General features: G+C 36.6%; 2 protein-coding genes across 3 annotated transcripts in view; one reads left to right on the top strand and one right to left on the bottom strand.

Moving 5' to 3' along the window:
- The window catches only part of hdac3 (histone deacetylase 3), a 448,843-nt gene that overhangs the window by 226,282 nt on the left and 208,131 nt on the right, over positions 1 to 14,430 (top strand). The gene's annotated exons all lie outside the window — the stretch shown is intronic.
- On the bottom strand, positions 7,738 to 11,749 carry timm8a (translocase of inner mitochondrial membrane 8 homolog A (yeast)). The gene is made up of 2 exons (XM_060885753.1): positions 11,508 to 11,749; positions 7,738 to 9,329 (listed from the first exon to the last, which is right to left on the bottom strand). Exons 1-2 carry the CDS (start codon positions 11,616 to 11,618, stop codon positions 9,168 to 9,170), a joined length of 273 nt encoding a protein of 90 aa, XP_060741736.1. The 5' UTR covers positions 11,619 to 11,749; the 3' UTR covers positions 7,738 to 9,167.

The raw sequence follows: 14,430 nt of genomic DNA, 5'->3' as shown, positions 1-14,430 counted from the left end.
AAAACACTAAATATTTAGTGGCATATCATTTTATCACTTTCAATAGCCACATCAAGGCAGAGACCCACTGACATCACTTGCATTTTTCTTTTGTGATGTTTTTCCAGGTTTTTAACCAAATATTTTACAGTTATTGTTTGCTTTGAGCATTTTCTCCCTACAGTCTCCCTTCAGAAATTAATGCTCAGTTGGGTTAAGATCTTTGACATAGTCTTCCAATAAAACATTCTAATTTTACGCCCTGAGTAGATAATAGATTAGATAATAATTAACTATTAATATATTAGAAAATCAATTAAAAGGGCACATCTATTCAACAAAAAACATTCACATTTTCCAATATTTTTGATAACTTGCTAAAATGGTTAGATTCAATATAATAATACCAGGAAAATTGACCCAAAACTACATACAGTACTATGAGATAAACAAGTTACAATTTATGGTCAGTTATTATGTTGTTGCACTGCTGGAACATTATTAAACAGTTTTAGCTAAATACAAGTACTGGTGGTGGCAATGTTCATTCCAAAATGTGAGTAACTAGCATCCATGGTAAAGGCTGTTGCAACCCGTGATTTTGATGATTACTGTTTATTGTGTTCTGTGTACATGTTTGTGTGCAGGTCTGATTCCAGGCCAGAGTTTCCGGCCTGCCCTAGCCTGTTCTGATTCTGCCTCCACCTTGATGACCTCATCACCGATCATCTTTTCAAAGAGGAAGCAGAAGAAGAAGGTGGAGGGTCGTGCGTTTATAGTAGCTTTGTTGAGATAGAGACTTGTGTTTAGTGATAGTTCCTGTTCTGGTTTTGAATTGTGTTTCTGATTCTGAGCTTGGTTTTAACTTGTTGCCTTGTTTTACTCTCTGTATATATATAATATAAATTCCTGTAAATATTGTTCACTGACAGTAGGGATGTAGCTGCCTTTTTCTTTGAGAGTGGGTTTATTCCCTGTCTCTGTTGTAACAGTTTTGGGGGCTTGTCCGGGATATCTTTATATTCGGTATATGGTGTGTTGGTATATTGTGTCTGTGGTATGATGTCATGTCATGGGTCATGTTTACACTGTGTCCTTTGTTGGAAGATTTTTATAATTTGGTAATTTGTGTGTCATTACATTATATACAGTATATTTGGAAATGGAGAATTTCTCAGGGCTGGGAATGTATCTGTGTGCTCAGAGCTACCAGTTGCAGGAGTTTCAGACATTCAAGGTTATGACATAGCTGGAAATAGAGTTTTCCCTTTATCTGAATTAGTTTCCGAACCTGTGACTGTTGCTTCTCAAGGTAGTGACCAGCCCTGTTTGTGTCTGGATGCACACCCAACAAAAGAAACTGGATGACATAGTTGATTTGTAGGTATACTTTCTATCGCGGGAAAAATCTTGTAAAGAGGATAGTGATAACATTGAGGTTTCACATAAATATCCATCCTGGCCCAGAGGTAGATTTGCCCATGTCTTTTGACCAGTTAGTGGCTGCTAAGCAATCCGACCATTCATAAGTATTCACAGTGTTTTGAGTCTGTCTATAATCATTCTGATGTCTATCAGTGTCAGAACAGGATATTTAATTGAAGATGGGGTGTTGATGAGGAAATAGTCCCCTCCTAGTTCTGATTATTGTTGGTTGGAAATATTCCAGGTGGTGGTTCCCAGTTTGCTGAGAAGTCATGTTCTCAATTTAGCTTATGGTAATCCTTGTTCTGGACATACAAGGATCCGTGAGACTCATCAATGTATCTTGCGTTATTTCTATTGGCCTTGTATAAAGAGTGATGTTGTAAGATATTGCAGGACTTGTCATTCCTGTCAGTTAGTGGGTAACCTAATCAGGTTATTCCACCTCCTCTACTGAAACCCTTCGTAGTCAGCACAGACCTGTTTGAAAGGATTATAGTGTTGGTCCATTACCTAAAACCCGTTCTGGTAATTCTTACCTTCTGACTATAATGTGTGCTGAGACCCATTTCCCTGAAGAATTCAAGATTAAAGGTTTTCATCACATTTGGACTCCCTAAGTATATATTCACATAATTCACATCACAGCTGTTTTTGCACGTAACATACATATTGCAGATGTCTCACCAGCTTTCCTAATCATCCAGAGTTACAAGGGGCTTTGGAGTGCTTTCACCATACATTTAGAACCATGCTGCAAAAGTCGAGTCCCACAAACTACATTCTTAGCACAACTGGTCATAGACGTGGTACCTGTGTGCGCCACGTTAACCTGTTGAAACAGTATCATGCTCAGCCTTTGCCAACAGAGTCCAAACCAGCCTCAGCTATGTTATATACAGTATCTCACAGTAGTGAGTACACCCCTCATACCTTTGTTAACATTTTTAATATCTTTTCATGTGACAGCACTGAAGAAATGACACTTTGCTACAATATAAATTAGTGAGTGTAGAGCTTGTATAACAGTGCAAATTTGCTGTCAATATAACCTGACTAAACACACAGCCATTAATATCTAAACCACTGGCCACAAAAGTGAGTACACCTCTAAGTGAAAATGTCCAAATTGGGCCCAAAGTGTCAATATTTTGTGTTACTACCTTTATTTTCCAGCACTGCCTTAACCCTCTTGGGCATGGAATTCACCAGAGCGTCACAGGTTGCCGCTGGAGTCCTCTTCCTCTCCTCCATGATGACATCACAGAGCTGGTGGAGGTTAGAGACCTTGCACTCCTCCACCTTCCTTTTGAGGATGCCCCACAGATGCTCAATAGCGTTTAGGTCTGGAGACATGCTTGGCCAGTCCATCACCTTTACCCTCAGCTTCTTTAACAAGGCAGTGGTCATCTTGGAGGTGTGTTTGGGGTTGTTATCATGTTGAAATACTGCCCTGTCCCGGATCATGCTCTGCTTCAGTGTCACAGTACATGTTGGCCTTCATGGTTCCCTCAATGAACTGTACCTCCCCAGTGCTGGCTCACTCATGCAGCCCCAGATCATGACACTCCCACCACCATGCTTGACTGTAGGCAAGACACACTTGTCTTTGTACTCCTCACCTGGTTGCCGCCATGCACACTTGACACCATCTAAACCAAATAAGTTTATCTTGGTCTCATCAGACCACAGGGCATGGTTCCAGTAATCTATGTCCTTAGTCTGCTTGTCTTCACCAAACTGTTTGTAGGCTTTCTTGTACAGCATCTTTAGAAGAGGCTTCCTTCTGGGATTATAGCCCTGCAGACCAATTTGATGCAGTGTGTGGCGTATGGTCTGAGCACTGACAGGCTGACCCCCCACCCCTTCAACCTCAGCAGCAATGCTGGCAGCGTTCATATGTCTATTTCCCAAACACACCTCTGGATATTATGCAGACCACGTGCACTTAGCATTTGATCGACTAAGACAAGGCCTTTTCTGAGTCAAACCTGTCCTAAACTGTTATGTATCGTCTTGGCCACCGTGCTGCAGCTCAGTTTCAGGTTCTTGGCAATCTGCTTATAGCCTACGCCAACTTTATGTAGAGCAACAATTATTTTTTTGAGAGTTCGTTGCCACAAGGTGCCTTGTTGAACGTCTAGAGACAAGTATGAGAAAGTGAGCGCGATAACACCAAATTTAATACACCTGCGACCTTGTAACACTAACGAGTCATATGACCCCGTGGAGAGAAAATAGCTAATTGGGCACAATTTGGACATTTTCACTTAGGGGTGTACTCACTTTTGTGGCCAGCGGCTTAAACATTAATGGCTTTGTGTTGAGCTATTTTAAGGGAGCAGCAAATTTACACTCTTATACAGCTGTACACACTACTTTACATTGTAGCCAAGTGTAATTTCTTCAGTGTGGTGACATGAAAAGTACTGAATCCCGATCTATCAGTCTGTGTGGCTCAGAGGTGGGTAGAGTAGCCAAAAATTGTACTCAAGTAAAAGTACTGTTACTTCAGAATAATATGACTCAAGTAAAAGTAAAAAGTAGACATCCAAATAATTACTTGAATAAGAGTAAAAAAGTACTTGGTGAAAAAACTACTCAAGTACTGAGTAACTGTTGAGTATCATCTGATTTATTTTTTAACACGACAACAATCAGACAGACAAAAATACGTAACATTTGTGTGTTCTAAACTGTTTCTAAATGTTGTAGATCTGTTTAAAATTTGGAAATTAACCTTTACATTACATACAGCACATCAGTGGGGCACAAGTGGCACCTCAGCTGTGGTCCTTCTATCTATTTTAGCAAATCGGCTACCTCTTGGATTTAAACATCTTTTATTCAAAATTAAATGTCTTAAAGCTGAAATAAAGTTTGATACTTGCTATTTAAAAAGTATTGAGTTAAGCGATTCACAAGTCTGAACCACAACAATGACACAGCAACCTTTGGCAGTGAGCGAAGGAAGAAAAAAAATGGCTATGTTGTCTGGGTGGGAGGGATGGCATTAATCTCTCCCTCCTACCATTCATACACTAGCCAATCTATAAGCTTATGTATACAGATAACACATAATAATACAGTGATTTCCACTACTTTAGAACAGTTTTACCTGTTGAACAGGTTGATAGCAGAGTAAATGTTCACACTTGGTATTATCATATGTTTAGAACATGTCTTCACTGACAGCTTGTGAATGCATTTTGTCTGTAAGGAATTCATACTGGTTAGTAAAGTTTGTCAAAGTCAGACTATGCAGTATTGGTTTATCATCCTTTACTTGGCTAATCATGCATCATGTGTGTTGAACAACTACATAAAAGTAGTTCTTAACAGAAAGGGAAGGAAGTATATGCAGAAGTAAAGTGTGACTACCTCACACATACAGCTGTCACAAACTTGACCACAGTACATCCTTTGTAGTATTGAAATTTGATGCTATACTTTATTATTGCATGAATCCCTCAAATTATTTAAGAGACATGTTAATGAACAGTAGAGAAGGTAGCTCATTTTGAATAGTCTGTACCTACAAATTAAAACTTTAAACCTGAAAATAACACTGAAAACATAAACTGATGTAAGTGTTCTGTTATTGTAACTATTCTGCTCATTTTGTCAGGAAATGTATTTGTTGTAATATTTCTGGATTTTCCTTAGCTCAACATTTTAAATACAGTTTCCTTTAGTACTAAGATCCAATGGAATACTGTTAATTCTGTTTGAGTACCTTGATTCTGGGGTGGTGTCTAACAACCTGCCACAGGGCCAATAGGAACTGACTAAAATAACAAGAAAAGTGTCTGGAGATGATTACTGTACTTATACTACAGGGTAACGGCGCAACGTTGACCTACAGTCTTGAAAAGGTATATTTTGATGGACAGGAACCTGCAGCACACTAGACACTTTAGTGTAGTTGGAAATAGGGCTGCACGATTTAGGGAAAATGTATTATTGCGATTATTGAGGTCAATATTGCGATTGCGATATGCGATTGCGATATAATAAACAAATGGTATCATGAGACAGCTTGCTTGCTTCTCAAAGAAAATGCACAGGCAGATACTGATAATGCTGAAATTTGTATTTCTCAACTCAAACTAGCAACAACAACAAACAAATGCAAAATGTTTTCAAATTAAAATATTTTTACAAAATAACATCTTTGCATTACTGCAAACAAACTTGTTATTGTCTCAATAGTACAGCTAAATATAATAAATAGAACAAAGTAATTTCTATGTTCATGAAAATAAGATATTTTGAACATTCTGTACTCCATCCAGGGTGTATCCTGCCTTGATGCCCGATGATGCCTGAGATAGGCACAGGCTCCCCGTGACACGAGGTAGTTCGGATAAGCGGTAGGGTAGAAAATGAGTGAGTGAGTGAGTGAACATTCTGTCCAAACAGGGATATTTTACCTGGATGTAACATTTTTGTATAAACTTTCAAAAAGGAATTTGGATATAAATGTGTGGTTCAAACCACTAAAACTGTTGTTGGTCATTTAAAAAAACAAAAACAAAGCAACAAACTGGTACTTCCAAATCCTCTTTCTAAAAAGCTCTAATTATCACTTGAGAGGTTCTTTGCCAAAAAAACAAGCATATCCACCTTGTCTGGTTTCCGACAGGAGCGATGATTCGATACAACATTACCACTAGTGCTAAAAGCTCTCTCTGATGCAGAGCTTGTTGCTTGTATGCACGGATATTTCTGTGAAGACCTTTCATATGGAGCAACACTCTCAAACACATCTGAAATTGTAGTTTGTTTGTTTTTTTGTCTTACAGTTTGTTCTTTTTGTTCAGGTGTTTCTTTACTAATCTGGGCTTTTACCTTCATGCATTCATCATAATTTTCTCTGTGCTGTTTCAGATGCTGATATAAGTTTGTCGTGTTGCCACGTGATGTAGCAACTTTATTTTTACAAATTCTGCACAGTACCTCTCTCTGCTCAGTGTCGGATATCTTATAGCCAAAATATCGCCATAACAGAGGTAGCATTTTTTCTGGCCACCAGTTCAGTGTCCGTCTGCTCGGCATCCATCTTCACCCGTTCCGCGCTGCACACCGGAAAAAGTCACGACACGTGCCACTGCCTAAACTGAAACTCACTTGTCTTTTTTTTTTATAAGGCCAATCTTAAAAATATTTTGGTTTGCAGTAACAGTAAAAAAAAAAAAAAAAAAAAAAAGGGTCGGTAGGTAGGTTTTTTTTTCGTTTCAATGTAAAAAAAAGTACAATTTTGGTGATGGTGATTACTAGAGACGAGTACGGATAAAGCACTTCTGCCGAGTACGAGTATTATACGAGTAATACGAGTCAATATCTGTGCTCGGATTGAATGAAAATCATCATTGGGTAGCTGATTGTGTCAGCGTTCTGTGATAGGCTAGTCACAGCGCCCCTCCCCTACACACATACAGATGTAATGTGTTGCTGTGTCTCGCTCTGCTCACTCACAGTCACACACAGAACAGCTCTCTGTCTCTCCTTCAGTCACACGGGTTCGCGGGTGTTTTCCGTTAACGTTTAGGGTTTCTTCGGCTTTTTACTTCGGGTTGTAACGTTAATAATACGTACTTACTAACCAGTAGAGTTCTGGTAAACGTGGGTTCGTTCAGACGTGGTGCTTGCTTGCTAGAATGCGACTCGCATTGCGTCTCTGCCTGTCGGAGATTTTTTTTTCTTTTTTAAACCTTCAGCTGTCTCTAACCAGTAACCAGACACTGTGTGTCTGACACGTTTTTGCTGTATTTCATAAAAACATAAAGGTAGTAAGGTAGTGTTATAAATATTACAAATTAATTATTACCGGTTAAAGCCCCGCCCATTCCAAGACAAATTCAAGACCTCGCCTTCCAAGACCCCGCCTACTTCCGGGTTAGGCCCCACCCACTCCGAGTACGGATACAGATACAGATAATGCTGTACTCACTCATCCCTAGTGATTACGTAGGTATGACTTTAAACAAATTAGCATATCGTGACGTCACTGACTGGGTCTTCATCCCGTGCCTTCGGGCGCATCATTGTAAACCTTATTTTGATGCTTATTTTAGATGTATTATGGTGCCCGAACCCGTTAATATTATTTTATTGCTTTTGTATCAGTTGTTTGAAGAGTAAAAAAAAAGGTCGGTCTTAACGCAAATTTACAACCGGCAAGTCGGCCGGACTTAAAGCAAAAAAAAATAAAAATTGAGTCGGTCCTAAACTGACAGGGTCGGTCGGGTTACGGCAAACAAGAATGATTAAGGATGGCCTTAGCGGATAGCGGTGTAGTGTATGAAATAGGCAAACAGCTTTCAGAGAGAATGGGTTGTCATGTCCACACACACATTTATTTAGTTTATAAAATCGCAGCATTTTGCATCATATAATCGCACAGGCTTGATATCGCGATTGCGATATGATTAATCGTGCAGCACCAGTTGGAAACTTTATAACTATCTAGTACACCTGCAAGAATGCAACTCTTTGGACAATTGGCAATGCTGATAATACAATCAACAATAGGTGTGGGAGATCTAGTAATCATGATTTATTCAGGCTAGATCACAAGCCACAATATGAGCAAAGTTACATTTCATGTAAGATTTTAAGACTACTTTGCAAGAGATCCTTCTGACTTTTACAAAGCATCTATGCTTAAGACTTAAGGTAACAAAAATCAGAAGTTGTTTTTTGAAGATCACAACTTAATAGCATAATTATAGTATAATTGATTTTCTGTGATCACTTTGCAGTAGTATTCCAACAGTACATCATTGTGGCCATTGGCAAACAGATTCTATTTCCAAACATTTGTCTTATGAGTCACAAAGCACAAGCATGCGTGGGAGACCAATACTTCCCCAGCTATTCTCCCCTAAGATAAAAATTCATAAAATCACGTATGCTTAATCATGCATTTCATGATGAAAAAAAATTGTTGATAATTTTTGTATTTTGATTTCGGCACAATGATTTAATTAACTCAAAAACAGATCCTATTGAATTTACATATCCAATTACTTTGAATAGTTTATAATTATTACATTACTCATCAACAAGCTGATTACAACAGTAAACCTTTTTTCTAATTCAGTTTAAAATTAAAATAAAGAACAAACGCAAAGTACATGGCCCTTAGGCACTGGATGTAAACACTGGTGGTGACTCAAGAGAACCTGCTTACTCAACCAATATAACAGCAGCTTTGAAGTGAGCTTCATGAAGATCTGTTATTAGCTTCTTTTTTTGTTAGCTAGGCCCCATTTTAGTAAAGCCAATAAAAAGGTTTAAAAAAGTCACAAAATCTAGTGTCAAGTTTTTAATAAATTTAGTATTTTTGAATTTCTAAAAATGGATTCTAAAAAATAAACAAAACATAAGCTCGAAAACCACCTAGCTCCTACAAACACAAGGAAATGGTCAATAAAGGCACACAATACCAGGATTCTCAGTATGAGCAGGCAGACATACCATAGTACAAGGATGTCTTTGTAAGTATATTCATGAAGATTGTCTTGTGGTTTCATACAAAAGAGATTTTAAATGTAAGCAATTCCATTTTTAATATACAAACTTTTGCCAAGCATTTTTTGGCCTCTTGTACAAGCATATGTACATATTGATCTATTTCTTAGACAAGATTCTTCAAATATTATACATCGGGCACTCTTTGAATATAATAATGGAAGATTTTTTATACAAGGTGTATGGAAACAGATGGTTGTTCTGTCTGTTGAGATTTCAGGTTGCAGCTAGTCTGTTATAGTCTCTGAGAAGGAGTCTCTTGTCTTCTGAGTTTGTTCAAGTCTGCTGAGGATGAACTGGCTTGTGTCAATGAAACGTTCAACACAATTTATAAAACATACTTCTGTCCTGGAGTCAAGCTTTGGACCAGGTTTATCGGTGCACTTTTCCTATAGAGACAAACAAGTACAAAACCACAGATTACAAACATTCACATTGTATTTATACAGGGCAAAAGTACATGTTCTAATGAAGAAAACCACAATATAGATACTAAGAAAATAATAAAGAAAATAAGAACCTACGTGACTCTTCCCAAAAATTTTTGAAAATTAATAAAAAAGGCAGCTCCATATAAGATCTCTCTATAAGATGCCTGCAAAATTAAGTAGTCAACAGTCTCTCAATGATGGAATAGGGCCAATGGAATTTAAACTTTTGTTAAGGAAGTTAAAATTTGCACTCAATGTCCACTTTAAAAAAGGTACAATTGTACACCTGCACACTGTCCAGCTATTCCAATCAGCCAATTCAGGTGGCAGCAGCACAACACAATCATGTAGACATAGGTCAGGAGCTTCAGTTAAATTTTTAATGAATTAATTTTTACTGTTTCTTAATTATATCTAAACATTTTCCTTTTATTTTTGGAGGAAAAGTAAAGTTAGAGTTTATATAGCTGATGACAGTAAATAGTATATAAAGTGTATCATAATATAATGTACATAACATTTCAAATCTTCAGAAACATTTTAGATGGTTTTCCTAATTTTAAAACTGACAAAGTAATTTTAGGTATGAAGAAAAAGTGCTGTGATGGTTTGAATGTTGAATTGTCAAAAGGATTATACGTGTATTTCAGACACACCACATCCATTATGCTGTTATGTCACATCACATTTTTACTTAAAATATTCTTCATAAAAAAACTGATCTTTTAAATATTGCTGTTTTCATTTGTAGCTTTCATTTAGATTCTCTTCTCAGATATGTGGCCTGTTTTCCTATGCTGCTGCCTATTTTGATTAGATTACTATTTAGTAATATCTACCTTCAACATCTGAAGGCATTCATTAGATCCTTGAGACAGGCAAGACTCTCAGCAAAACTAAAAAATGCACAACTAGGCAGCTGGAAGTATGGTATTGTCTAAAACAGTAGCATAGAATATGTCAACAGAAAACATATTTGAACTAAGAATAAGAACTAAATCAAGCTTATAATTAGGTCTAAGGCACTTTTTATCTAGGCATCCAAATATAGGTCAAGAGCTTCAGCTAAAGTTTAAATCAAATATCAGAATGGGGATAAATGTGATCTCAGTTAATTTGAAGTTGGCATGGTCGTTGGTGCCTGATGAGCTAATGTACGTGTATTAGAAACTATTGCATGTATTTGTTTCTTGCATAACTTGAAGATCCACAAATATACAGTGACTTAAACACAAATATAGAATTACTTGAAGTATTTGGTTCACAAATATGTTGGAAATACACAAATGTATTCACCCATTACTTATTTGGATTGAACTGCAATTGTTTGTAGGTTGCTCTGTGCACATTTGTACATCATATGGCAGTTGTGGAATCCTCTTGGATCTTGTTTAATTTTTGAGGAATGCGAAAATTTCTGACACTGACTCGTGCAGATCAATCTACAAACAGGTTCTCTGATAAGTATAGAAAACCAAAACACAATATAAAGAAAATAATATGCAAATAAAAATAAAATGATGTCCCAATGGATTTTAGTGCCATATGTGGGAGATAAGTGCCACATAAGGGCCAGAACTGAGCCATATAATAGTCTACATAAAGCACAAATTTGGGCCATATAAAGTTTTCTAGAAGGGTTCATTACTGATTAGTGGCTATGTTGTTGTATTTATCTAGCGGTATAGATATACTGTAAGCCATACAAAATTATCTTATTTGGACGACACTTACTATAGGTATAGCCGTGTTATGGCATGCCGCTGGGAGTGGGCCACAAATCTATTTTTTTTTTTTTTTTTGTAGTAGTAGTAGTAGTAGTAGTCTTCTAGAACTGTTCACTTTACACGACGTCCGATTAAATTTATCGTACATTATTTCATTCGGGCGCAGAACTGCACACTATTTTTGCACATTTCCCTATAACACCACGTGCTGTTTAATGGTATTTTTATTGCTTCCTTTTCGGTGACGCCTTGTACGTATTTAGCTGCCTAGCAGATCGTAAAACATAGCTCGAAGACCCAAGACCCTAAATGTTTCTACTTTACCAAAATAGAGTCGCTATATCACTTTAACTCAGAGAGCTCAAGAAATTTTATGCTATTATTAGCTCCTTGTTTTGACTTTGCTTACCCAACAGACTTCCGTCATTTGATGAACCAGCTGCTGAAATCTTTGCTTTTGAGACTCAGTTTCAATGAACTGCTGAAGCTGGGGGTCAGTCCTCACGCCTTCACTATCCATTAGATAATGTAGATTTATGTCAAATTTAAAATTTACTGGAAGATAGCGCCTTAACGCTCTTGACCTTACCGTTAATTTCTTTACATGCCTTTTAGTCGGGAAAAAGTTTCCTTCTTGAGCTTTATGGAGGTGGCAAACAACAATAAGTGCATTAACGCCATCTACTGATATGGAGTGTGTACTAGTATTTACGAGTCAAATGAAAAACTAATTTTCCTTTAAAACCCTGATGATCAAGGGTGATCTTATTTGACTGATCTGTTTGGAAATGTATTCTTCTGTATGCAAACCAGTGTTTGGACCTCTGCCAGGCTCTTTAGGTCAACTCTTTTCCCTTTATATACACGTGGACAAAATTGTTGGAACCCTTCCATTGGACTATGAATAAATAAAACTTTTACTGAAAATTGAATAATGAAAATAATTGCTTTTGAATTGTGGTTCAACAAAAGCATTAACTTTTTTTTGTTGCAAACCATTTTGAGGCAATCACTGCAAGCAAGCTATTTCTGTAACTCTCAATTATAACTCTGCATCTTCAAAGAGGTATTTTAGCCTTAGCTCACTCCTCATAAGCAAACTGCTCCAGCTGTCTCAGGTTTGAAAGGTGCCTTCTCCAGACTGCATGTTTCAGCTTTTTCTACAATAGGATTTAGATCAGGGCTCATAGAAGGTCACTTCAGAATAGTCCAATGTTTTGTTCTTAGCCATTCTTGGGTGTTTTTAACCCATGACCTGCAACTGAGACCAAACTATCTGGTGGGCAGCGCATTTCACTCCAGAATGCTTTGATAGTCTTAAACATATCTTGGTATGCATAGAGAAGTTTACAAACTGATAAGGCTTGATCATTTATAACCTGAACATGGAGAAGGCCATTTCCTTTAAATCCAAAAATATTGTTGGCTAAAAAGTTATACTTCATCTGTCCATATAAGATCTGACACTGAGGATCATCCAGGTCTGAGTTTTTTGCCAGGACTCTTGCGAAAATTGTCAAGTATTTCAAATTTAAAATTTTCTTTTCTTGTGGTGTACTGTGCCTGGCTTGTGACCTCTGTGATGTGATGTGAAGATGATTGTCTGGGGAAAACTTATATTTGTATTGATATTGTAGGTCTGGATCAAAAACTGCTGGCCAAAAATATGACCAAATTCAGACAGGGTACAGAGACATATTTCACAACAATATGCAGTATCTCACAGAAGTGAGTATAACCCTCACATTTTTGTAAATATTTTATTATATCTTTCCATGTGACAACACTGAAGAAATGACATTTTGCTACAATGTAAAGTAGTGAGTGTACAGCTTGTATAACAGCGCAAATGTGCTGTCCCCTCAAAATAACTCAACACACAGCCATTAATGTCTAAACTGCTGGCCACAAGAGTGAGTACACCTCTAACTCAAAATATACACACCCCTTACACCCCTAACTCAAAATATACACTCAAAATTTACACTGTACAATCTGTACACTCACTACTTTACATTGTAGAAAAGTGTCATTTCTTCAGTGTTGTCACATGAAAAGATATACTAAAATCTTTACAAAAATGTGAGAGGTGTACGCACTTATGTTTGCGTGTGTGTGTGCCCCACCCTTTCCTTAATCTGTTACCGCCTCTGTACACCTGTTCCTTGTGTTTCAATAATTGCCTTCCCTATTTGTACCAGTTGCTTGTGTGTGTTTTTGTTGAGTCCTTGTCTTTGGTTTGCTGTTGTTTCTGTGTTCCTGGTATCCTAGTGTTTCTTGCCTTCTGCTTTTTCCAACAATAAACACCCTTTTACATCATCCCTGTGCTTGGGTCTGAATTTTATCTATGAAGACACCCCACTTCTCTGACAATACTAGACCGTGTTTTAACTCAAAAGGTCTGACCTTACAGTTTTCTTAATTTAGAAATTCCAAAATACTCCTTTAAGTAGGTTTAAGGCTACAGAGGTTTATACATTTTAATCACTAACTGTACTACAAAATATCCAGTTAGTGTTAATGATGATCATAAATGCCATTTTCATTTGTTTAGCAGAGGTAGATGGGTGGGAAAATTTGCATGTTCCTATTGTTGAATACCTAGCCTAGTGTCATGTATCAAATGAAAAAATATGAAAAACACTTTTATTTATAACACTATGAAAAATACTTTTCTTTGAAATTTGACTCCATTATATGTGACTGCCAGTTTTTATTTTAAAAGGACGTTTCTCACTTCCTTTATAGATTTTTAATAAGACAAAAATTAATAAAAAAAATAAAGAAACCAGATTTGTCCCAAGTTTAATGACACCTTAAAGTTATTTATTATTCTTATTCTTTTTAATATAAAAAATAATGTGCTGTCATTTTTAACAAGTTACTGAATTCAAGGTACCTATTCTCATTTCATGACTGATATAAGTTAACTGAAAGACAGCTCAATACAGAAATGTTTTGAATATTTATTATGAAGGAAAAAAATTAAATGCATACTATTTTGTATTTATGGTGTATGCAATGTGTCATTAAACATTTATTATGGATATATTCATATTAATAATGCATAATAGGAATGGGTGTGTCCAAACCTATCCATGCAGTGGATACAAAGAAATTCAAGAGTGAGTTAAATCCTTATAAACAAATTAACTGAAATATTTGTGAAGCTAAACTTTTAATCTTTCATCAGTTTTATTGTACATATTAAACATAATATTATAATAATATCATTACAATACCTCATATAACTGCAGATATTTATCATAATCTCATTACAATATATCTCCATATATCTGTTGCTATTATATTAAGTGTCCATTTCTATATTT

Source organism: Tachysurus vachellii, chromosome 13 (assembly GCF_030014155.1).
Source record: "Tachysurus vachellii isolate PV-2020 chromosome 13, HZAU_Pvac_v1, whole genome shotgun sequence".
NCBI lineage: Eukaryota > Metazoa > Chordata > Actinopteri > Siluriformes > Bagridae > Tachysurus > Tachysurus vachellii.
Note: the sequence above shows the minus strand (reverse complement) of the source record. Positions and strands in the feature narration are given on the sequence as shown.

Bases quoted from the DNA above. Each gene is read 5' to 3' on its own strand.
- timm8a (XM_060885753.1), bottom strand. From the start codon at position 11,618: ATGGATAGTGAAGGCGTGAGGACTGACCCCCAGCTTCAGCAGTTCATT. The intron at 9,330-11,507 runs GTAAGCAAAGTC...TTGTCTCTATAG, and splicing joins AAATGACGGAAGTCTGTTGG to GAAAAGTGCACCGATAAACC.